The following is a 22,877-nucleotide window of genomic DNA, read 5'->3' on the forward strand; positions in this document are numbered from 1 at the left end:
ATTGTTACACACACACACAAACACAAACACATTTATATATATAAAACACATATTTTATCATTTTTAGGGTATTTTTAAGGGATTTTTTAAATTTGAATTCCTGTTCATACATACATTGCAGTTAACATGATTTAGTCAGTGTGGATGTGGAATTTCTGCCAGACAAAGTAAACCACAAATGAAAACTTTTATTAGGTCATCAAACTGAATAAGTATTGTTGGTATTAATTATGTATATGTGTATTTATTTATTTGAGATGATATTACACCTTTGCACCTCATTTCTTCTTGTAACATATATTCCGGTACACTAGGTGGCGGTAGAGAACCAAAAAAAGGTTTTTGTCTCTTCACGGGTTCCGTAGTTCTGTTGCTAACATGCGGTGGGCAGTTCCTGTGTTATTGAACTGCCAGAACATTTATACGAAATACAAATGTTGTTCTAATCTTAGCACTGTATTGCAGTAATGGTCCTGACAGCACTGCGCTTCTGGTTTTTATATGTATATTGAGGCAAACGGCTGACAAAACATCGTTAGTTCCGTATCGTTAGTGCTACTAATGTTTATCTGCTGAGCGGCGCAATGTTAGCTGCCCTGACGAGAGTTAAACCTATTCGCTGGCCCTCCTCGGACATACTTATAAGATGTATTTTAAGACAAGAGGTTGCAAGGGAGGACTTGAATTGTCTTTGGCTGTGGAGACGGAAAGCCCCCGGTGTCAGAGATGTCAGCACCTCCAGCGCCCTGTCCGCCAAAGCCCGAGGAGACGCGAAGAAGAAAGAGATGTCTGAAAAGAAGCTGGTATGTACCTTTGTTTATTATCAGTTTTCCCAACCGGTCATTTATTTTCGACAGGAACAATTATTATTATTTTTTTTTTTTATAGAAATAAAAAAGTTAATTTAAAACAACAGAAACAAATATTTTATTAATTTTGACATTTTGATATCCACCTCAAAGTTTCCTTCTTGTAGCTTTACTGTTTAATTTTTTGTGCATAAACCGTCTTTTTACTACTACAGCAACAAAATCAAACAAACAAAGTCATTTTAATTAAGAGAGAACTTCTTATGTTATATTTCTAAAGTATATTCAGTGTTTCCTAATAATTTCTTCTATATATTGCCAATTACAATGGCAGTGTGTGGTAGAGGTTTAATAGTACACCTGTTGGTTAACATTAATAAACATTTTTTTATGTAATCCACCATAATGCTGTTTATCACTTGCACACTGTCAAAGCTGGTTGAAGCATGGGTTAATCAGCTCTCTGATTATTTCATATGATATGACCCCACAGACACGTCACTTCGTAGACCACCGGCGTGTGAAGCTGGTGGCTGGTTCGGGCGGTAATGGGACATGCAGCTTTCACAGCGAGCCCCGTAAAGAGTGGGGCGGCCCGGATGGAGGGAATGGAGGCGATGGAGGAAACATCATTTTCAAGGGTAAGCTTACAAGTATTGGTCCTGTGATGTTTTCCAGTGTTTGGCAGAATTCTGTGAGACTTTGACATTCATTAGTAATGTGTCCTGATCAAGTTTTTATTTGCCCCCAATGCAGTCCTGATCATTTAATGTTGAATATCGGCTCATCCTGACCTGATCTTAATATTTTTATTTATTTGCATATTTTGCAAATAAGCAAAACTTCCTCCCCACATGATTCATATATATTTTTCTTATCTTGCAAATATTCTTTTAGATCACGTGTGCACAGTGCACCGGTATCACGTTCTTCGAAATCAGGCCTCTATGCTTGACAATCAAATATGTCTGCAATGCATAAAAAACAGCTTCCTATCTTTCTCAGCTGGGCTGATTTGAATACTAAACCACAACTCTGCTTTGGCCAGCATTGTAAAACTGTACAACAGAAATCTCTTCTCACTTCTCAAGTAAAAATTTGAATTGCCTTGATCTGCCCCAGCACCATTCTTCCAATATGATCAGGACATCTCCACATTCATTAAGGCAGAATGTGCTCTATTTACCATCACACCAGAATATTCTTATATCTCTATGCTTTATCTGTGTGCTTTCAGCTGACAAGTTTGTCAAATCATTGGCGCAACTAGTTCCCGTCTACAAAGGAGAGGACGGGCAATCAGGGAGCAGCAAGAACTGTTATGGTCGGAACGGCAGTCCGACCTACATTTGTGTGAGTCCTTGCTTTTGAACATAATCATCGTGTGATCTTTAGACACTTTTACGGTGTTTCTGACTTGACCTTTTCTGTGAAATCTTTTAATTTATAAAGGTGCCATTAGGAACATTGGTAAAGGAGCAGGGTAAAACCATAGTGGACCTCGCGGAGCATGGCCAGGAATATGTGGCTGTATTTGGAGGGGCCGGAGGAAAGGGGAATCGGTTCTTTCTGTCAAATGAGAACCGCGCCCCGATGACAGCAACCCCAGGAACGATGGGTCAGGAGCGGGTTCTTCACCTGGAGCTACGCACCATGGCCCATGCTGGACTGGTGAGAAGAGAAAGGGAAAATTGGCGTATGCCCTCCAGATGCATTACAGTGTTTTTAACTGTCTTTATCCCACCAGGTTGGCTTTCCAAATGCTGGGAAATCCTCACTGTTGAGAGCCATTTCCAATGCCAAGCCTGCTGTGGCTGCTTACCCTTTCACAACACTCAATCCACATGTAGGAATTGTGATGTACAGGGATCACGAGCAAATTGCAGGTAGCTGGACTTAAGCAAACTGTTAATGTGTTATAGAAATATATTTTTTTATTATTTTCCAACATTATACTAAAGTTGTATAGGACCTCATTCTACATCATTTTCAGCTATTTTGATATTTCATTTAGAAGCTGTATTCTTTCCTTTGTTCTATGCAGTTGCTGATATTCCCGGCATCATTCGAGGAGCCCATCTGAATCGAGGCTTGGGCATCTCCTTCTTGCGTCACATAGAGCGCTGCCGGTTCCTCCTCTTTGTTGTGGACCTGTCAGCTCCGGAGCCCTGGACACAGTTCCAACACTTGCGTTATGAACTGGACCAGTACGAGCCTGGCCTGTCTGAACGGCCTCAGGTTATCGTGGCCAACAAAATAGACCTCCCTGAAGCCCGAGAGAAGCTACAAACTCTAAGGAGCCAAGTCACCCAGAGGGTCATACCTGTGTCAGCTCTCACTGGACAAAACACAGAGGAGCTCATCCTCCACCTGAGAGAGCTGTACGATGGCTACCTCCAAGGAGAAGGTAATAGGCAAACCAACCCCTCTAGGTGGTAGGGGAAATGATGTCCTCTTTCTGAACAGATCTCTATGACATATATTTATACTGGATGAGAACTATTTAAATTGCTCAATAAACACGTACACAAAACAAACCAACATATTTGCCTCTTATTAATGACGTACTGCTCAATACATACAGAATACATGCATGGATGACTATGTTTTATGGACTACATAAAACATAGTCTTGTAAATGTTGGGCTTGTCAAAGTTTTAGCAAATAAACCATAGATACTCAGAGTATACAGTGTATTTGGACGCGTAAAGATGATTTTTTTTGTAAATGGCTGATCAAAAAACGCTGCCATAGAATCTTGAAAAAGCAGAAAAAATATATACTCCACATTAAATGAGACAGCACACTTTTGATAATGATTTGTTGGGAATGAAGAGGAAACCCAAATGAACCAGCAGAGGGCGCATGCCTATTACAAAACTCCATAGAGTCCAGATAATAAAATTGGTGTCATATCGCTTATTCAACAAGTTGTGCAAATTTTGTGGTAAGTACAACGTATTATATAAAACAAGCTGGTAGGTAAGCAAATCAAAATCAAGCAGCCCGTGACTGATGTTCTCGCCGGTGAAAATCGTGCTTGTGTTCCTTTGTCAAAAGACCACTTCTTTCTAAAATACTCTTTCATTTTAATAATACATTTAATTTATAAGCGCCTTTCAAGACACACAAGGACACTAATGGTGTACTACGGAGGTGATTGCATTCACCAGTTTTCAGTGATTGCATTCAGACAAATGACTGAGTAACAAGAGGAATGAAACAAATGTCTGCCTCAGCTAGGGGATTTAAAAAAAAAAAAGGAATAAAAAGATCTATGGAATATGTTCTGGTTAAAAGCAATGAACAAGAGGCGTAGAGGAGCTGAGGCAGGCTAAGAGAGGCAGCTGCTGTTTAGTCAATTGTAAAGGAACTCTGGGGAAATAAATGTCCTGAACTCCAGGACGTTACGCCACGGAGGTAAAAGCTTCTGTGGCCACTGTTGCTATTTTGCTATTGTAAATTAAAGCTTGGCCTACATTAGCGCCCTCCCCTGTGGTTGATTATTGAGGTGGCTGTATCAAGTTGCCACACTGATGTTATAACAAATCCTTATTTACACGTAGACGGCTTCGAGAAATGGCACAAATTCTAGCTCGTATAGGAGAGTACTTGCGGCCCCTAGAGGTCTGATCCTGTGATCCCTTAACCTCTCCTGGAGGCATAAATATTTGTGTACTCATTTGTAAAATACATTATAGATCAATAATATGATAATTTCAATTAATATATATATAAATACTGTGGTATATACACAAGCTTTTCCACAAGTATTTAGAGCTGCATAACCGCAGTATGCTTCTAGGGGTTGGAAAAACGCCAAAAGAAGCTACCGACATGTTGCTTCTGACAAACAAGCTGTTTATTTGTAGCAGACATGGACATTTTTTAATTAATTATTCAACCAACCTAAGCTGGTCGAATAATCAATTTTACATTTACCTTTTTTTTTTTTTTTTTTTTTTGTGACCTGGTAACTTGTTCGTTGAAAACAGTTGTAGGAGTTAACTGATCACGCTGCAAATTTGGGTATACATTATGAAAAGTGCTGAAAATAACTACGTTAAAGACGCACAGTAGATACTACAAGGGAATATTCTGGTGTTTCTGCTTTCTGTTTGGAAAGATGGCTCGGCTACCTGTACAAACGGACTACAGGTCCGTGAGAGCATAATTATCTCTTCTATCTTGTTCGCTGTGGTTTCCCCTTTCTTGTAAGTGTCAAGGTTAGACATTTGTAGTCTAGACTTGTTGCAATGGCTGAACAAATACAGCCAACTATAAAAATAAATTACTTTATCATGACTACATGATCATTAAACTCTGCCCAGACTGATATCTTTCTTTGATAAGCCCGACATTTACAAGGCTATGTTTTATGTAGCCCAAACACAGACAGAAAAACAAACACAGTTATATCTAGTGATACGTGTCTATACCATATACTGTAGCTGTACTATAGGAAAGGTGTCTGAGGGGAGGGGAGAAACATTAAGCTGAAAACAAGCTACAAACACCGGAGAGTTTTTTTGTTTTTTGTTTTTCTCACCTCAAGGAGAGGGAGCTTTCCAGGTGGGACTCTCCTCTCAAACGCCTTACTTGTGTTGCTAATTTACTGCTATATAATTTAGAAAGGGAGCACCAGAATATGACTGGTTATTATCATTTTCCCACTTAATGCAGACAGTTTCATTCGCGGAGTCAATACATGTTGGGTTCTCTTCCACTTCCACCACAGACTTCTGGGTGATCCCAGTGCAGTGAGATTTCTGCAGCCCGACTAGACTTCAAGTGCTGTCGTGACTTCATCCCAGACTCTACCCCCATCATTCACCCGCCTGTCAGCACAGCCTTCCGTTGCATCCCTGGTACGTCAATCTCTCACCCTTTAACTTGTTCATTGTCTTTGATTAAGATGAAAAGCAACTTTCTGTGCCATTTTACGCATTTGCTCTTTTTTTTTTTCTTGTTTTCAGGCAGATAGTTTAGGACGATCTCCAAAAAGACTTTCAGATGGAACGGCAGCTCCCTCCCAGCGTCCTGCTCGGATCCACTGGTTCCCTCAGGTTGTGTACAAACCCAAGTAATCACCACATGCTGATTTAAACAGAGACCCCACTCAATAATAATTCAAAGCAAAATCTACTGTCACTGATTTTGCAGTTACATTTAATCTAATTTAATTTTCCATCATACTTGTGTATTGAGGCATGCGCACTTTTTCATTACTGGACACATACACCAGTCTCACCTTATTTGTCACAAAATGAGCCAACCTCCTAACAAATACAGATTAACTCACGGCCATTTCCCAGGAGCTAAACCACTCTTCCCCCTCTTCTGCCAAAACTGAAGGATGGATATGAAAACACTGAATGTGTGAGTGACATGAGAATGACATGTTAGTAGAATGCGTCTGTCACCACTTTTGAGGGCATTTTATTTAGCACACGCATTCTTAATGTCCACAAAGAAAAATACTTGAAAGCTTCAGAGTTTCTAATCAACACTTTTTTTCCTTTATTTTTCTCTACTATGGTACAAAGGGAAGCAGTGCATGAACAAAAGCAGTCCTTACATGAACCATAAGGTACCCGTATCTCAAAGAAAAATGAAAAGCATTTCCTTCTTGTCGTAGTGAAAGTGTGGTGCAATGATAAAAGAAACATATTAAATACTAAGTAGAGCATGAACAAAACCGGCCCTAAAGGGAAAATAGAAACCATTTCACTGTTGTTATAGTGAAAGTATAGTGCAAGTATGAGATAAACATTTTTATATACGAAACAGTGATGAAACAAACATGTCCTATAATGTCCTAGGTTATCTCAAAGAAAAAAAATGAATAGCATTCCCCTGCTGTCATAGTGAATAAGTAAAAGAAACATACACCGCTGCTTTCATTGTAAACACTGATAAGATCTCATCTTAAGACATGTTCCCACACAACCAGCTACACAACTTCAGCTCAGCGTGGCTTGTATAATGACAGTGCAACGCTGTCTTGGCATTGCCTTCCGGCTGTAAGGATTGTACTGAATAAGTGAATTAGTCATGATTGTGAAAGGATGAATACACAAGACTTCTGTATTAATTCATGGAATATACAACTGCTCCGTGCTTTTGGTGTGTATTATTTTTGGCTGTACATCACCAGTATGTCTTGTGTGAGAGACGAAAGCGTAAACATGTCCTCTGAACACAAATTAATTCAAGTGAAGCAATCTTGCTTTTTGTAAAATGGTGTCTTAGAGTTGTAAGCACAGGTAAGCCCTGTTCTTACAACTCTAAGACCCAATCTTAGCAAAGGTAACACTGGCTACAAAACTGGAGTATCGTGATATGGTTAAGGTGAGTACCACAGAACTGCGACACATCATCGCCGTCCCTCTCTTAATTACCTACATGCTTACTATAATAAATGCAGCCTTTATTAGATTTACATTTACCTCAAATTAGACACCACAAAGTGTGTGTACCATGAGTTGTGGAATTGTAAATAGCTTTGAATTGTGCTTACATGTGGCGTTAACTTGGTGCTCTAATTTAGATTGTTTTTCCTCAGACAGGGCCATTTGTCCCAACGTCATTGAGAGATACAGAAACTACAGATTATAAATGAATTCCTGATGTGTTTCTTATGGTACCACAAAATGCTGTGAGTCATCAGAATGTAGGGCTGTTGAGCCCCCATGTTACCTGGTTGATAGGCTCTCGTCCGACCGGTATTAGTCAAACAATCGGTAAGATAGCAAGAGCTTCGTCAACAGCCTTCCAGGCTCAATCAGTTTTTCCCCTTGGAACTTGCGCAACCTAATGAGCTTCATGGTTTTTTTTCTTGTTAACACAGATAAACCAAAAATGAAGTGAAGTAGACCTGCTTGTTTTAAGTTATGATTGCCTCAGAGTCTTTTATATCACTTCAGTATAAAATAATAAGGTTAAAATAAGTAAAAATGCTGCAAAACTACATTTGTATGTTTTAAACAGCAATCCTACCTGGTAGGATGTACGCTGACTAATCCTAATCAATTTTCAGTCCAAATTTCTGTGGTATAAGTGAAGGATTGTTCATTTAGTTGTATGGCAGCGCTGCCACTTGACATACAGATTGCAGCCAGATCGCTGAACTTCAAATCCAGGTCCTGGTCTAGGTCAAAGGGAACATCAGTGATGGAGATTGCATCAAGCTCAATGCTTTCCCCTGACTCCCCCTCCTCAGCATACACATGAGGTTCATAGTCACCCAGCTCTTGGTCTTGTGCCTGGAGAGAGCACACCATCTACAACATTATAAGGAAGAAGTGGGGAAAAAGAAAGCAAAGAAAATATTTATAAAAAAGAAATTACCCCATCTTTGTAGCATTTAATGCATTATTGTCATTACCTTGTTTAGATGGACTGCCAGTAAATCTATGTTGTATCCTACCATAGCCTGAAAAATTACATACGACAATAAATGTCAGACATGTAATTGTTGAACTCTGCACATATAAAAATCAATCACTGTTAATTTATTTTTTTTAAAATTCATTTTACAACTCAGTATTAATAATAATAAAAATAAAAATAATAATTTCAGTACCTTGTCCATACTGCTCTTGTGAAAAAAGGCACTTCCATTTGAGTATTGGGCACTGCACTGTGATCCTCTAATTTTTGAGTCAGCCAACATCTTGGGGTAAAAATGCATATTCAACCATCACCATCACTACAATATACTAAAAATATTAAAGAGCGAGGCTATTACACATTTTTGAATTTATGCCGTTTTTGTTGCCAGCGTATATATATTTATATAAAAAATAAAAATAATAATTTCAGTACCTTGTCCATACTGCTCTTGTGAAAAAAGCCACTTCCATTTGAGTACTGGGCACTGCGCTGTGATCCTCTAATGTTTGAGTCAACCAACATCTTGGGGGTAAAAATGCATATTCAACCATCACCATCAGTACAATATACTAAAATATTAAAGAGCGTGGCTATTACACATTTTTGAACTTATGCCGTATTTGTTGCCAACGTACATATATTTATATAAAAATAAAAAAATAAAAAGTGACTCCTTTACCTGCTGTTGGTTGTATCCACTGCTGAAATTTCGCTGCTCAACAGTACCCTGAACAAAGCAGAATCAGAAGAAAACAATAAAATACAGGTAAGAGGGTAGGGCCTTTGCAGAAGCACATGTATAATCCTATGGATATAAAAAATACATCTGATAAAACTGACTGGAATAGTTTAATATTTTTGACATGAACAACAAAATGCCATCAGTTTCTCAATTAAATTATCCACACCTGCCTGTTTAACTCTGTTAGGTATTTAATAGTAATACTAATAATTTCAAGAACAATATTTTCAGTACCCTGTGGATGCTGTTCCTGTAAAAAGAACTGACTGCTGAGTTTTGGTATTCTCCATGGACTTGGGATCCTTCTCTTGCTGAGTTACATATCAACTGGAGGGAAAGAAAGAATGGAAAACAATGACAACACATCAGGACTGAAATACGTGTCCATTTGCAACTTTATTTAAAAAGTAAGCCTGTTTAACATCATGCAAAACTCAAAATCAAAAGTGGTTCTATAATCTAGAGTATGGTACAATAATAATGATAGTAATTTACCCAGCTTTGTTTAGTTGCGTGTGTGTCATTCGCATCTTGATGGCCATCTGTTGATACCAAACTATTTAAAACCCCCTGAAAAACAGTTCACAAGGGATCAACAAAATGTTCTCTCTCTCTCCATACATACATACATATATATATATATATATATATATATATATATATATATATATATAAACATCAATATATTTTTCACAACACTTACTGGTTTTATCGTCCCACATTGAATCTGATATTGTATTGGTTTCTGAATTTTGTTCCAGTGGCTCTCCACCTGTGAATACAATTTTACAGTTTATAGCCTTTCAATAACTGTCATTTCTATATTCACATCGTTTTAATGGAGGAAAAAATATATATATCTATTTACCTTTTACTGGCCGTTTATTGTTTCGTGTCTACGTATACATTATATTCATGTTTGTAGTGTTGTAGAAACATCACTGATCACTGAAGTTTCGGATTCGTTACATAAAAGACGTTTTTTTTCTGGACGTGCATGCATCCATGGAATCAGCAAGGAAAAAAATCCTAATGGAAACCCTGATGTGTTCGTACTAGCCTACAATGATAAGCAAATACCGGCAGCGCTGATATAAAGGTACTCACGTCGCAGTCAGTGCCTGGGGTTTCGGTGTTTGTTTTGTTCAGAGATTGTTCACAAGTATCTGGTATCTCTGGCAAAACAGTTTTCTCTCTATGACAAATGCCCATAAGAAGCACACCTGAAATATAAAGACCGTACACACAAATGTAAGATATGTTATTTTATGTCTTTACTGTGGTGATTCATTTTTTACCTTATGACCAAAATATAAAATTTGGCATAAAAAGTGTTTCCAGCACGTGTCCTACCTGCAAATGCACAGCAAAATAAAGCAGCCAACACCCCTCCTGCTCCTAAAGTGATCGTAGGAAGTTTTCTCAAGCGACAGTTTGGCGTTGTTGGGTCAAAGCAGGTGCAGACAGTAACGGAGATGTTGTGGAAAGCTCTATTCCCCTGAAGGTCAGACACTTCTAGCATCAACTCGAAGTGTCCAGAAACAACTTTTTGCTCTTTCACCAGGTTCACTGAATGCCCTGGACACCCCAATATGCATGTTCAGTCATAGGGTAGTTAAAAAAAACCAAAAAAAAAACACTGTTACACTTCATTTGATTTCAGTGGCAGAACTTGAGCTCACCTTGCTGAGGGTTGACGGCCCACTTTCCCTCCACATCTCCGTGGAGCTTGAAGTTGAAAGGCCCACTGTAGGGATCGTCATCAAGGTCAGAAGCTGTGATTTTTGCCAGAGAGGGTCTGTCCGATTGGCACATGTCGAATGTGCTTTCTACCAGGGTTGGGGTGTTGTCATTTTCATCGTCAACGTGGATGCTGAGAGTTGCAGTGCCTGTCTCTGGGGGTTTACCTGGTAAAAAAACAAAAGTTGGACGTACACTTTTAGTAATGAAGTAATTGCAATTAGTAATGTATACATTCTGTAAATATTCCTCTGGGTCATACCATCGTCGACAGCATATATTGTGACAACGTAGAAATTGTCTTTCACATATGCTCCTTCCTCTCGGTCGATGTTACCTAATGTGGTCACAATTCCAGTATTGGAGTCCACTGAAACCCAACCAGCTGGATCATGTCCTTTAGTGTATCTGGAATACATGTCAGACATTGTCAAATACGTAGAATGTCATTGTCTAATTAAACCGACGTGCCGTACCACCTTGAGGACCTACACAAATGTGTTTCCACCGGTGACATCGGGGTCTTTCGCTGTCACCGTGACCAGATACTCTCCCACCTTAACGTTCTCGGATAATTTGACATTCATGTTAGATTCAGCGAAGACTGGAGCCTCGTTGACATCCTCCACAGTCACGATCACGAACATGGATGCAAATTTGAACCGTTCTGTCCCAGTCATAGTAGCACCACTAACAGTGACTACTTTCCAAAGACCAGTGGTTCTGCGTTGCTCCACTCTGCACGAATAATAGGGGATCTCGTTCTCAACAGTGATAGTCACGTTTTTTATTGATTCTTCTTCGTAGTCCAGAGGCTGTGAAAGGAAAAAAGATTAAAAAAAATTAAAATTTATTTAATGACCAATGGTGAAATTAATATTACAACGTCATTTCTGCAATATACTGCAGCTGTCTTTAATTTTATGAGAATAATGTCTGAAGGATACAGAGGTTGTCATGATTACCTAAACAGTTTGAAGAAAGGCGCTGTACAACACACTGTTCAATAACTGTTGGATCAAGCATTTACATTTCTCTTCAATGCTAACAGTTAAATGACCAAAGTCATCTAAGGGCTCCTTGCAAGCACAATAGTCAGCTAAAGAATTCAAGATGACTGTAAAGGAATGTGGCTCTGATTCTTTCAATGATAGATACTGTATATGATAAAAACAACAACAACAAAAAAAATACCTTTTCCACGTAGAGTAGCCCATCGTTCGTCTGAGGATCAGTAGTGATTCGGAAGATACCTTTTTCGTCTCCATGGATTTCATATTTCGCTCTCCAAGCTGCTGTACCTTTGGTGTCTTCATCTTTAACTTGTAGTTGTGAAACAAGAACATTCACCTGTCTTTCGCTGACTCTCCTTGGGCCCTGTAGTAAAAAAGTTATAGTTAAAGTGTGAAAATAACACAGAAGACAATAACTGCAATTTTTCAACCAAACTGGCACCTAGTCCTAAGTTGTCCAGTAAGGGTCTTGCTTTTTTAGTAAGAGTTGCGGACATAACACAACACTGAGACCCAGAACTAAACATGTTAAGAAATTCCAGGTTGTTCATAAAATGTTTTGTAAAAGGATAGTTCATTAAACGTGAACATTTTAATAATGTACTTCTTTGCAATAAAACAAAGGAAACATTTTTTATAAGTTTTTATAGGTTATTGTGTTACTGGTCTGACCCGCTTGGGTCTCAAATTGGGCTGTATGTGGCCCCTGAACTAAAATTAGTTTGACACCCTTGCTTTACAGTAGGTGATAGAAATCAATAATTGCTCACAGTATCTTGTATGATCTCAGGAAGGTGGTTATTTCCATCGTCTATGTCAATTATGACAGTGCACGAGCTGGAAAGTTGTACTTTCTTTCCTTGGTCTTTGGCCTCCACTATAATGGTGTATTTCGATGCTTTCTGGTGGGTTAAAAAGACTGTTAAGATTAGATTTGGCCACAATATCCACATTTGAGGGAATGAGATTGGAAAGGTTAAAAAAATATATATTTGTATTATTTCATTAAGCTTGTGAGTAATCTCACCTCATGGTCCAGACATCCTTTAAATGAAAGGTTTCCAGTATATTTGCCAGCTTTCTGCATTAAGTAGAACTCCAGATCAGTTGGTTTAGGAGTGACTGAGACGATCCTGAAGTCAAAATATTTATTTTCTTCTTGAGCGTCCTTGTCTGTTGCACTGATGGTAATCAGTATAGTGCCTGTCAGAACAAGATTTTTATTTTAAGTTTGGCCCGTGTGATGAATTCCGTTTTAAAAAAGTGTCAGTGATGATGAGAAACTTACCTTGTACTGTTGACTCTTGTATGCTGGCGCGATAGATTTGTTGGTCAAACTGTGGAGCGTTGTCATTCGCGTCCAGAATTTTTATCTCAATGCCCAGCCGTGTGTCCACTTCATGATCCTGTTTATACGCCTGAAATGTCACCTAACGTGCAAAGGTAACAAAAACACACACACGCTCTTTATACTTAACAGGAAATTGTTGTGACAATGATTTATTTTTTTTTAATTTTTAATTTTTAGATTTCTTTCTTACTGTAAATTTCTGAAATTCTTCATAGTTGACAGCGCGGTGGACAGTTATCTCTCCTGTGTTTTGGTCGATTTCTAATACACCCTTAGGTTCCTCATCTACACCTTGACCATGCAACTTGAAAAGTCTGACGTTGTTCTCAAGTTGAATCTGTATCCAGTACAATACACAACATCAACCCATTTTGTAATCATCTTTTTGCGTCTATATAGTCATGTCAATTACTTCAGACTCTCATACTCACTGTGCCCAGCGAATATGGAAATGGTCCTTGATAAGCTTCATCAATATCAAAGGACTCTATGATCCAATTTCTTTTTTGTCTCAGCAAAACTTCAGAAGTCGACCTGTGGACTCCAAAACACTGCAAAACAATACATCACACTGCTTCCTTTAGATAATGAAATGTGGCAGGTAGTTAAATTAAAAAAGAAAGAAAGAAAATAATGGAATGAACTAATTTTCCATGGCTGATTAATATTTCATTTGCTGTCTGTCAGTTGCCCTAAATTTTCTTTTAATCATTCAGTGGTGAAAGTTCTTAATTGTAGGGTAAAACAGTCAATCATATTCTCATTCAAGATGATTTTAAAAACAAACATGTTGGAATCCAGTGCAGAGGTAAGAAGCGTTTTAAATACCCGATCGAACAGACAGACTGCTATTTAAGATAAAATCTTACCAGCATCAGGAGAAAGCTGAGGTGGATAATCTCCATATTTTATCTCAGTGATGTGTCTCGCAGGGAAGACTTCCTCTGATATGCTGGAGTCACTGTGCACTTGTGGATGCCAGACAGTGGGAGGGCATCACACTGAATGATCTCACAAGGATGTTATATATGTCACAGAAAGGGTGTGGACGAGGTATTGCATGTGCAATGTTGTGTTCCGAGGAATAGGGTGACTGCTTGTTCACCTAAAGTTGTGGTGAAAAGACAGAAATTACGGTTAAAGCCAAGATGCATGCCAAAGGAAGACTGTAAAACAACAAATGTGCGCAGTTAACATATATTAAAAGCATACAAATGCACATGAGAACATATTTTTATTTCAGGTTGCACGTACTTTAAAAACAGCTGTTGCATGTAGCTTGTTGGTCACAGTAGATTAGAACATTTTTATTATTTAAATACAATAATACAAAATATATATTTATGTAATTACATAGAATACGAAGGAGACACTCGTGTTTTAGGGGAAATATCATATGGTCACATTGTGCCATTTGGGGGACAAAAAGCAAATCCCCATAAAATGTATATATATTTTTAAGATCATTCAAATTAAAAAAAAAAAAAAAACTGGAATCTATTTCCGCTTTTGCTGTTGGACTCAAGTGTCAAGTGTTGGATTTCTCCAAAGCTGCTGCCCGTGTATGACATTCACGAGCGTGACATCACCGTGTAGCCTGGCTGATGAGGGTTGTCGGGTATGGGAACCTCTGAATCTCCGTTTGTTGCAGATGTTTTGTTGGTTTCATCAGACTGTGACCTTCAGCATGCACTGGAACGTTTTGCATCCAGGTCTAAAATTACCTCCAACCTCTGAGGTTGTGGTACTTGGAAAACTGTTTGCTCTTTCCAAGTTGTTTGTGAGTTGCCGTCCCAAATGAATGTGTTCAACTTTCTCATGGTGTAAAATTGAGTGACGTGCAGTGACAGAGGAGGCTTCCTGTGGTCCTTCTTTAGAAACAGCTGAGGGGAACGTCTGTTGGGATTTCTTCAATAGATGAGAGGTGTTAAGAGTCTTCGTGCGCCTGTTCGTTATAAAGATTGAATAGGATCACGTTGGATAAAATGGTGACGTTATAACATCTTTTTTTTTTTGTTTTGAACATTCTTTGTTCTTCTACACCTGATGGGAGACCTCAACAAACAAGAAAAAAAAATTCAAAAAAATGAATCAACAACAAAATAGACGTAACTTCTCACGACCAGCTGTTACCAATTCATCTGTCTGTCCATCCAAAGTGGGAAATGACGGGGGACCACAAAACCAAAAACAAATCCATTTTTACATGATGTTTTGCAGTTATCTTTTCTATTAAATAAACATGGGTTATCATTTTCCTCGCCAGAAGACAGGAGAATCCGTAATAGCTGGACTTTCCTCCTCCCTATATCTTCCCCTGGAGTCAAAGCCAGTATATAATGTAATGGGTTCAGTGGTAATTTAATTTTCAGAATGTTTTGAATTTTTTTTTCTTGGATCCTTTGCCAAAATGGAGTCAATATCGGTCAATCGGTTTTTGTCCAATTTTGATGTGCTGGAGGGTGTTATAACATCTTTTACAAAAGTCCAAAGCTCAACTTCACTTTTATTAAATGTCATCCTGCATCATGTTTTAGATTTCTTATTTTCAGTTGATCAGTATAATACAAATGAAGGGATATGGAGTGGCTTAGGCAAGATAAAAGATAAAACACAATGAATTTTATTGAAATGGGAAATGTGCAGTACATGCAAGAAACTCTCCAAATATTAGAAGTTGTAGAAATTAATAATAGTGCCTCAGGTCAGGGCTGTGCTTAATATTTCCACAGATGAAGACGTATTGATGTTTTTGTTGAATAAATTATTGAAAAATCAACTTTGCCTTCTGGTTATGTTCTGGCACATCGCCTTCATATGAGGGCACAGTTCCAAAGACGATTTACGAAAATGAATCCTTTGTGTTTGAAAATAGGCTAAAAAACCATCAACAACTTTCTCTGCTTACTTCTTAACCTGATTGAACGTGTCCCAGTCTACTGTGCAGTGTGGGATGATTGTGAAAGTCTGCATGTCACACTGTTTTGTTCGTCATTTACCCGCAGCCGTGGTTTCACTTCTCAGGAAAAAGATAAAACCTGAAACTTGACCACACCCTATGTGCATGATTGCAAGTACGTAATGTTTTTTGGTGGCCAAGCAGCGAAGCTGCGTAGGACACCTATTGTGTTTCTACGTTTTCTTCCCTATTATTATTATTCCGCCATGGGAGTCTATGGCAGCCCATAGAACCGTATGGTAAAAAGTTGTGAAATTTTGCACACAGCTTAAGGACAGTCTCAACATTACTTTGACTGAGTTTCATGTAAGCACTAACCACGCTCTAGCGCCACCAACGGGTCAAAGTTTGAAGTACATTTGTGCATGTAACTTTTGAACCGTATGTCCGATTTTTGAAAACAAGGTATCCTCGGCATCCTTGGACCAAGCCGAGTTCAACGCACCATATGGCGTCAATTTCCGCCATGATGGATTTTCCGCCATTTTGGATTTCATCAAAAACCTTTCAAAGTTTTCACAGGTCACAAATTTTGTCCGATCGACGCCAAACTTCGCGCACCTCATCTACAGACCATCCTTCATTAAAATAGTATTTTTATTCTTCGGAACTTTAACCGTTCGCCCGTAACAGCCAATCGAAATTGGCGGCGAAGGCGCCGTTTTAGATTTGAGCTCGTATCTCGGCAACGTTTTGGTGCAATGAAACCAAATTTGGTACCAAGCTTCCAGACTCTGTCCCAAGTGCACGATTAAAATCTGGTGTCATTTCTCCACTAGGGGGCGCTATAATTAGCAAAACATTGTTTTTGCTCATATCTCTTGATGCGTTTCTATTTGAAATGAAATTGCGATATCCGCAGATACCGTGGGTTGCCCCAGTGACAGTTCATGCCAACTTTTCGCATTAGCCAATTGCAGTCGCCGGCAACGCCGCCAAACAGGAAGTTTTCTTATATCTCGGCGACGCTTTGACTTCCGAAGACCAAACTCGGTCACGCGCTTCGACACTCCGTTAGAAGTGCGCAATAAAAATTTGGTGTCATTCGGCCACTAGGGGGCGATGTAATTAGCAAAATTGCGTTTTTGCTTATAACTTTTGACCCGTATGCCTGATATTCAAAAACTTGGTACTGTTGGACTCCTTGGATCATGCCGAGATCGACGATACCTATGATGTTAATTTCGCCCCATTGGAATTTCCGCCATTTTGGATTTTATCGAAAACACTTCAAAGTTTTCACAGGTCACAAATTTTGTCCCATCGACACCAAACTTCACACACGTCATCTACGGACCAAGCTTCATTAATGCATTACTTTTTGTCTTCGGAACTAAAACCGTTCTCCCGTAACAGCCAATTGAAATTTGCGGCGAAGCCCCTAACAGGAAGTGAGCTCATATCTCAGCAGCCCTTGCGTGTATCAAAGCCAAACTCGGTGCATGGACTCAGGACCCGATCAGGGGGACGCTCAAGAAATTTTGGCGACCTTTGACCTCTAGGGGGCGCTGCAATTAGCAACCATGCATTTTGGCCTGTAGCTGTTGATGTGTTTGGAATTCAAATGTACTAATGGTGTCTGGTAATACTGTTAGACGTCCTTAGGCCGACCCACGTCAACTTGTGATGTCATCGTAATTGATTCGGCCGCCATATTGGATTTAATCAGAAACATCAAAACGTTTTCACAGGTCACAAATTTCATCTGATCTTCACCAAAATTGGAACAGGCCATCTTCAAACCATGCCTTATCAATGCATTGCTTTCTGGAACAATTGGCAAAAGCATTCGCCAAACAGGAAGTGACCTTATATCTCAACCGATCCTGGGTTTTGTGGCTTGAAACCTGCTGTGACTGCTTAATGCTTTATGTCTGATTCGACTGCATTGAGTTACATGGCAAATCTGCACTGCTGAACTTTCTGCTTGGCCACCTCAATGCTGCTTGCAGCTTTAATTTTTTTTTTTTTTTTTTTTTTTTTTTAATTTTAAAAACTACAAGTATTATTATGATGGATCTTTTCCTCTCTTTTACCTGCATTTAGAAAGATTTAAGACAAAACGTTACTTAAATGCTCCTTTTCCCTAAATCTTTGTCATGGTTAAACTTGGAAACAAATGTCGTTTAATTCCTTATTTACTTCTTACTTTTTCTCCTGGTCCATTCAACCAAATACTTTAACCAACTGCCTCCAGCAGATTCTTTTGTAGCATTCTTTCCACGTACTCTGTTTCATAAATGGGATTAAGTACAAGTACTGGAAAGACACGGTTGGGATGGTTTGGTCATAGTGATTAAGAGTATGTGATTTTAGTGATGATGAAAGAAAGACTGATGAAAGAAATAGCCTGCTAATGCAACACTGTCGTTGAGTTGGCTCTCCACCAGTTTGATGTGAAGCTTGGTTTGGTTTTGGATCTTCTTATGCAAACTTCCCTGTCACTCCGCGGCTGAGCGAGGCATGCACTGCTGCGATGGTTCTTGTTCCGTTGCATTTGAAGTTGGATAACTTTTCTGAACTCAGTCTACTTGAATGGCATTATTTAATAGACTTGGAAGTGATCTTGTTGACTGTCCAAAAAAAACTTATGTGTCATAAATATTTGTTAAGTATTGCAGGTATTGTCAAGAAGTCACTACTCTGCTTTCCTTGCCTGCCCTTTGGAAGGGACACCACTTGGACTGTCTCAGGATTCAGAGATCTGTAGCATCTTTCAGATCGACTGGTGTTACGCCTGTTGTCCTAATATTTATTAGTTGTTGTTTGTTTTCCTGTACGTTGAGTGGGTGTGTGCGATGTCTCGGTCCTGGCTCCTGATTGGCTGCAGTACGGAGCTCCCTCGTATTTAAGCGGCCAAGATGGCGGGTCTGCGCCGGCTTTCCCTCATCCGCCTCATCTCCCAACCGGCCACAGCTTTTGCTCCTTTGTTGTTCATGAGTTTTGTTTGTTCGTTTACTTTGAGTAGTAGGGGTGGACTGCCAGTTTTGTTACCTTATTTTCTCCTGTTTATTTAGGTAAGGAGGTAAGCGTTTTGTCTTTTGTTTGCATTTGTTAGGTCATCTGATTTATTTCTAAGTAGGGTTGTTTGTTATTTTCGCCTTGGTCCACCCCGAAGATACCATCCACTCATAAATAGTTTTATTTTCTGTAAATAAATTCTTTCTTTATATTGCATTCGCTAGTGTTTTGGTGGCTACTTGGGACTTGGGGAAGATGGGGGCCTTAAATCATGTTGTGTCCTAGACACCCCTAGATGGGGCATAACAACTGGCCATTAAATAAAGCAGTAGTTTGCACATGCTGTTAGATTGGGCTTGCTTTTTAAGGCTTACATAGCAAGCCAGACTGATGCTGCACAAATTTGCCCGTGTTCAAGGAAAGAGGAGACTGATATCTGGGGTCCTCTCTGCGTTCCCTTGTAAAAAAAGACTGACAGAGCATTAATTGTTCCATATCGTGCTGTTATTCTTATTATCTTGCCAAAACCAAGCCCTGACTAGTCAGCGTAATTGCTGTTCTGACGTGTTTATAGTGTGGGGTATTGTGATGAGTTTCCTTGCGCAAGATAATTCCAAATCCCATGATTACCTTCAAAGTGGAATTACACAAACAGGAAACATGGTGAGGTTTCTTATCTTTGTGTTTAGTAAGACACAAAGAGAATACAACAAATTTTAATGTTGGACACCACTGCGTTACCAGATTGTGAAAAGCGGGCCAAAGAAATCAGATATCTTACACTCTATTGAAAATCCCTGAATGAATGTCTGTTCCAATATAATACTGTCTGGACAAAGCCACTAGAGCTAGAAATGGTGTGTTGTGAAGTGGCACCACCCAACACCCATTTTGCAAAAGTGCTATGGTGCAAAAAGAGTTACACGTGTGGAACAATAAGGGTTAGAAACCACACAGAGGTATAAAACAAGGTATTTGATGGAGGGTGGGTATAAAATGTTTAAATCAGCTATTCACCATTTGCTCGGCATTCACTAATCCACAGTTCTTTTTCATCGGAGAAAACCAAACCTCACAGATCAAACAAAATAGCGAAAGAATTGTCAAATGTAGGGAGCAACCAGTACTTGACACTAGAAACCGCACCTCCTTCAATGTTGTTAGCAACCTGATTGTCTTCCTCCGTGTTTCTTTGGAAATTTCTTTTGAATGTCTTCCCACGAGCAACCTTCATGATCAATTAAATCCTATTGATATTTCGTAAGCTCAGGGCCTGTGGCTATTGTGACAGCACGCAACCAAAAAGATGTCACAAAAATCCTTCAAGAACAGCTGAGATACACTATATTACCAAAAGTATTCGCTCACCCATTCAAATGATCAGAATCAGGTGTTCTAATCACTTGGCCTGGCCCCAGGTGTATAAATTCAAGCACTCAGGCATGCAGACTGTGAAACAAGACATTTGTGAAAGAATGGGCCGCTCTCAGGAGCTCAGTGAATTCCAGCGTGGAACTGTCATAGGATGCCACTTGTGCAACAAATCCAGTCGTGAAATTTCCTCGCTCCTAAATATTCCACAGTCAACTGTCAGCTCTATTATAACAAAATGGAAGCGTTTGGGAAAAACAGCAACTCAGCCACGAAGTGGTAGGCCACGTAAAGTGACGGAGAGGGGTCAGCGGATGCTGAAGCGCATAGTGCAAAGAGGTCGCCGACTTTCTGCACAGTCAATTGCTACAGAGCTACAAACTTCATGTGACCTTCAGATTAGCCCAAGTACAGTACGCAGAGAGCTTCATGGAATGGGTTTCCATGGCCGAGCAGCTGCAGCCAAGCCACACATCACCAAGTGCAATGCAAGGCGTCGGATGCAATGGTGTAAAGCACGCCGCCACTGGCCTCTAGAGCAGTGGAGATGCGTTCTCTGGAGTGATGAATCACGCTTTTCCATCTGGCAATCTGATGGACGAGTCTGGGTTTGGAGGTTGCCAGGAGAACGGTACATTTCAGATTGCATTGTGCCAACTGTGAAATTTGGTGGAGGAGGAATTATGGTATGGGGTTGTTTTTCAGGAGCTGGGCTTGGCCCCTTAGTTCCAGTGAAAGGAACATTGAATGCTTCAGGATACCAAAACATTTTGGACAATTCCATGCTCCCAACCTTGTGGGAACAGTTTGGAGCGGGCCCCTTCCTCTTCCAACATGACTGTGCACCAGTGCACAAAGCAAGGTCCATAAAGACGTGGATGACAGAGTCTGGTGTGGATGAACTTGACTGGCCTGCACAGAGTCCTGACCTGAACCCGATAGAACACCTTTGGGATGAATTAGAGCGGAGACTGAGAGCCAGGCCTTCTCGACCAACATCAGTGTGTGACCTCACCAATGCGCTTTTGGAAGAATGGTCAAAAATTCCTATAAACACTCTCCTCAACCTTGTGGACAGTCTTCCCAGAAGAGTTGAAGCTGTAATAGCTGCAAAAGGTGGACCGACACCATATTGAATTCTATGAGTTAGGAATGGGATGGCACTTCAGTTCATAGAATGAGTAAAGGCAGGTGAGCGAATACTTTTGGTAATATAGTGTATATTCAGAATCAATTTAAGTCGCTTCTGTTGAACGCAGTTGCACACGTGGACAAAACTGTTGGTACCCTTCCGTGAAAGACAGAAAAACCCACGACGGTCATTGAAATGACTTGGAACTGACAAATCAAATCAAATCAGATTTTATTTATATGGCACTTTTCATACTTTTTAAAAGCAATACAAAGTGCCTCACAGAGGCTAAAAACAGCAATGACCCAACCCTCCCACCCCCGTAAAAACACAGACACACACACATACACCCACGCACACACCCCCACACATACACCCACACACCGAGACCTGGAGCAAGGAGAAAGCCACCTTTGGGGGCCGACCACACCAAGAGGGCCTCCAGCCCACGACTGCAGGGAGCACCGCCATAGAGACAGCCCCGACCCGGGCAGACAGGAGGCCCCACACCAAGGTGCACACAGGACCACAGGACAGCACCCCTGTCAGTAGACCAGCAGCAGCTCCCAGTGTGGTAGGCCCCCATGAGGAGACACTGGAGCTAAAAACTGAGGGACTAAAACTGTATAATAAGATAAAAATGAACAATATCGGTAAAATGCTTTCAGCTCGTAAAATTAAAACATGTAGTTAAAACATAATTAAAATAAAAGTAGAAAAAGAAATGATAAAAAGTCTGATAAAAAGTCTGATAAAAACTGCTAAAAACTAAAAACTGCTAAAAACTGAGGGACTAAAACTAAAACTGTAAAACAGGATAAAAATGAACAATATAGATAAAATGCTTTCAACTCGTACCATAAAGACATGTAGTTAAAGCATATAGTTAAAATGATAAAAAGTCTGATTAAAAGGAGCAAAGGAAATGAAGAATATCAATTAAAAGCCTGATTGAAAAGGTGGGTCTTGAGCCTTTTTTAAAAAACATCAACAGTCTCTGCGGCCCTGAGGTTCTCCGGCAGGCTATTCCACAATCGGGGGCCCATAATAACTAAAAGCTGCCTCCCCGTGTGTTTTCGATCTAACTTTTGGTATGGTTAAAAGGCCAGTGCCGGAAGACCTCAGGGTCCGCGAGGGTTGATATGGTAAAAGTAAGTCAGATAAATAAGGAGGCCCAAGACTGTTAAGACACTTAAAAACAAGTAAAAGAACCTTGAAATCAATCCTGAAGCGCACGGGAAGCCAATGCAACGATTTTAAAACCGGTGTAATGTGCTCCCGCCACTGGTCCTCGTCAGCACTCGTGCAGCTGAATTCTGTAGTAGTTGGACAAATGCAATAATAAATAAAAATTTTGTGAAAATTAACTGATGAAAGTCAGAATTGTGGTTCAAAAATATTAT

The 22,877-nt window shown here is 39.7% G+C and overlaps 2 protein-coding genes across 2 annotated transcripts; one reads left to right on the forward strand and one right to left on the reverse strand.

Annotated features, from left to right (window-relative positions):
• Window positions 1–368: 368 nt before the first annotated feature.
• Window positions 369–3,496, forward strand: mtg2 (mitochondrial ribosome-associated GTPase 2). Its single transcript, XM_084554269.1, has 6 exons — window positions 369–803; window positions 1,303–1,450; window positions 2,047–2,162; window positions 2,262–2,480; window positions 2,557–2,695; window positions 2,854–3,496. Exons 1-6 carry the CDS (start codon window positions 585–587, stop codon window positions 3,246–3,248), a joined length of 1,236 nt encoding a protein of 411 aa, XP_084410395.1. The 5' UTR covers window positions 369–584; the 3' UTR covers window positions 3,249–3,496.
• A 2,295-nt stretch (window positions 3,497–5,791) lies between these two features.
• On the reverse strand, window positions 5,792–13,956 carry cdh26.2 (cadherin 26, tandem duplicate 2; the record flags this gene model as incomplete). Its single annotated transcript, XM_084552590.1, has 17 exons — window positions 5,792–8,093; window positions 8,198–8,245; window positions 8,396–8,485; window positions 8,638–8,727; window positions 8,885–8,932; window positions 9,980–10,170; window positions 10,301–10,525; window positions 10,630–10,854; window positions 10,950–11,095; window positions 11,180–11,502; window positions 11,882–12,064; window positions 12,471–12,727; window positions 12,775–12,881; window positions 12,937–13,130; window positions 13,242–13,388; window positions 13,483–13,602; window positions 13,921–13,956. 17 exons carry the CDS (start codon window positions 13,954–13,956, stop codon window positions 7,839–7,841), a joined length of 2,685 nt encoding a protein of 894 aa, XP_084408716.1. The 3' UTR covers window positions 5,792–7,838.
• Window positions 13,957–22,877: the final 8,921 nt, after the last annotated feature.

This window comes from Chelon labrosus (genome assembly GCF_963514085.1).
Source record: "Chelon labrosus genome assembly, chromosome: 10".
NCBI classification, from domain to species: domain Eukaryota; kingdom Metazoa; phylum Chordata; class Actinopteri; order Mugiliformes; family Mugilidae; genus Chelon; species Chelon labrosus.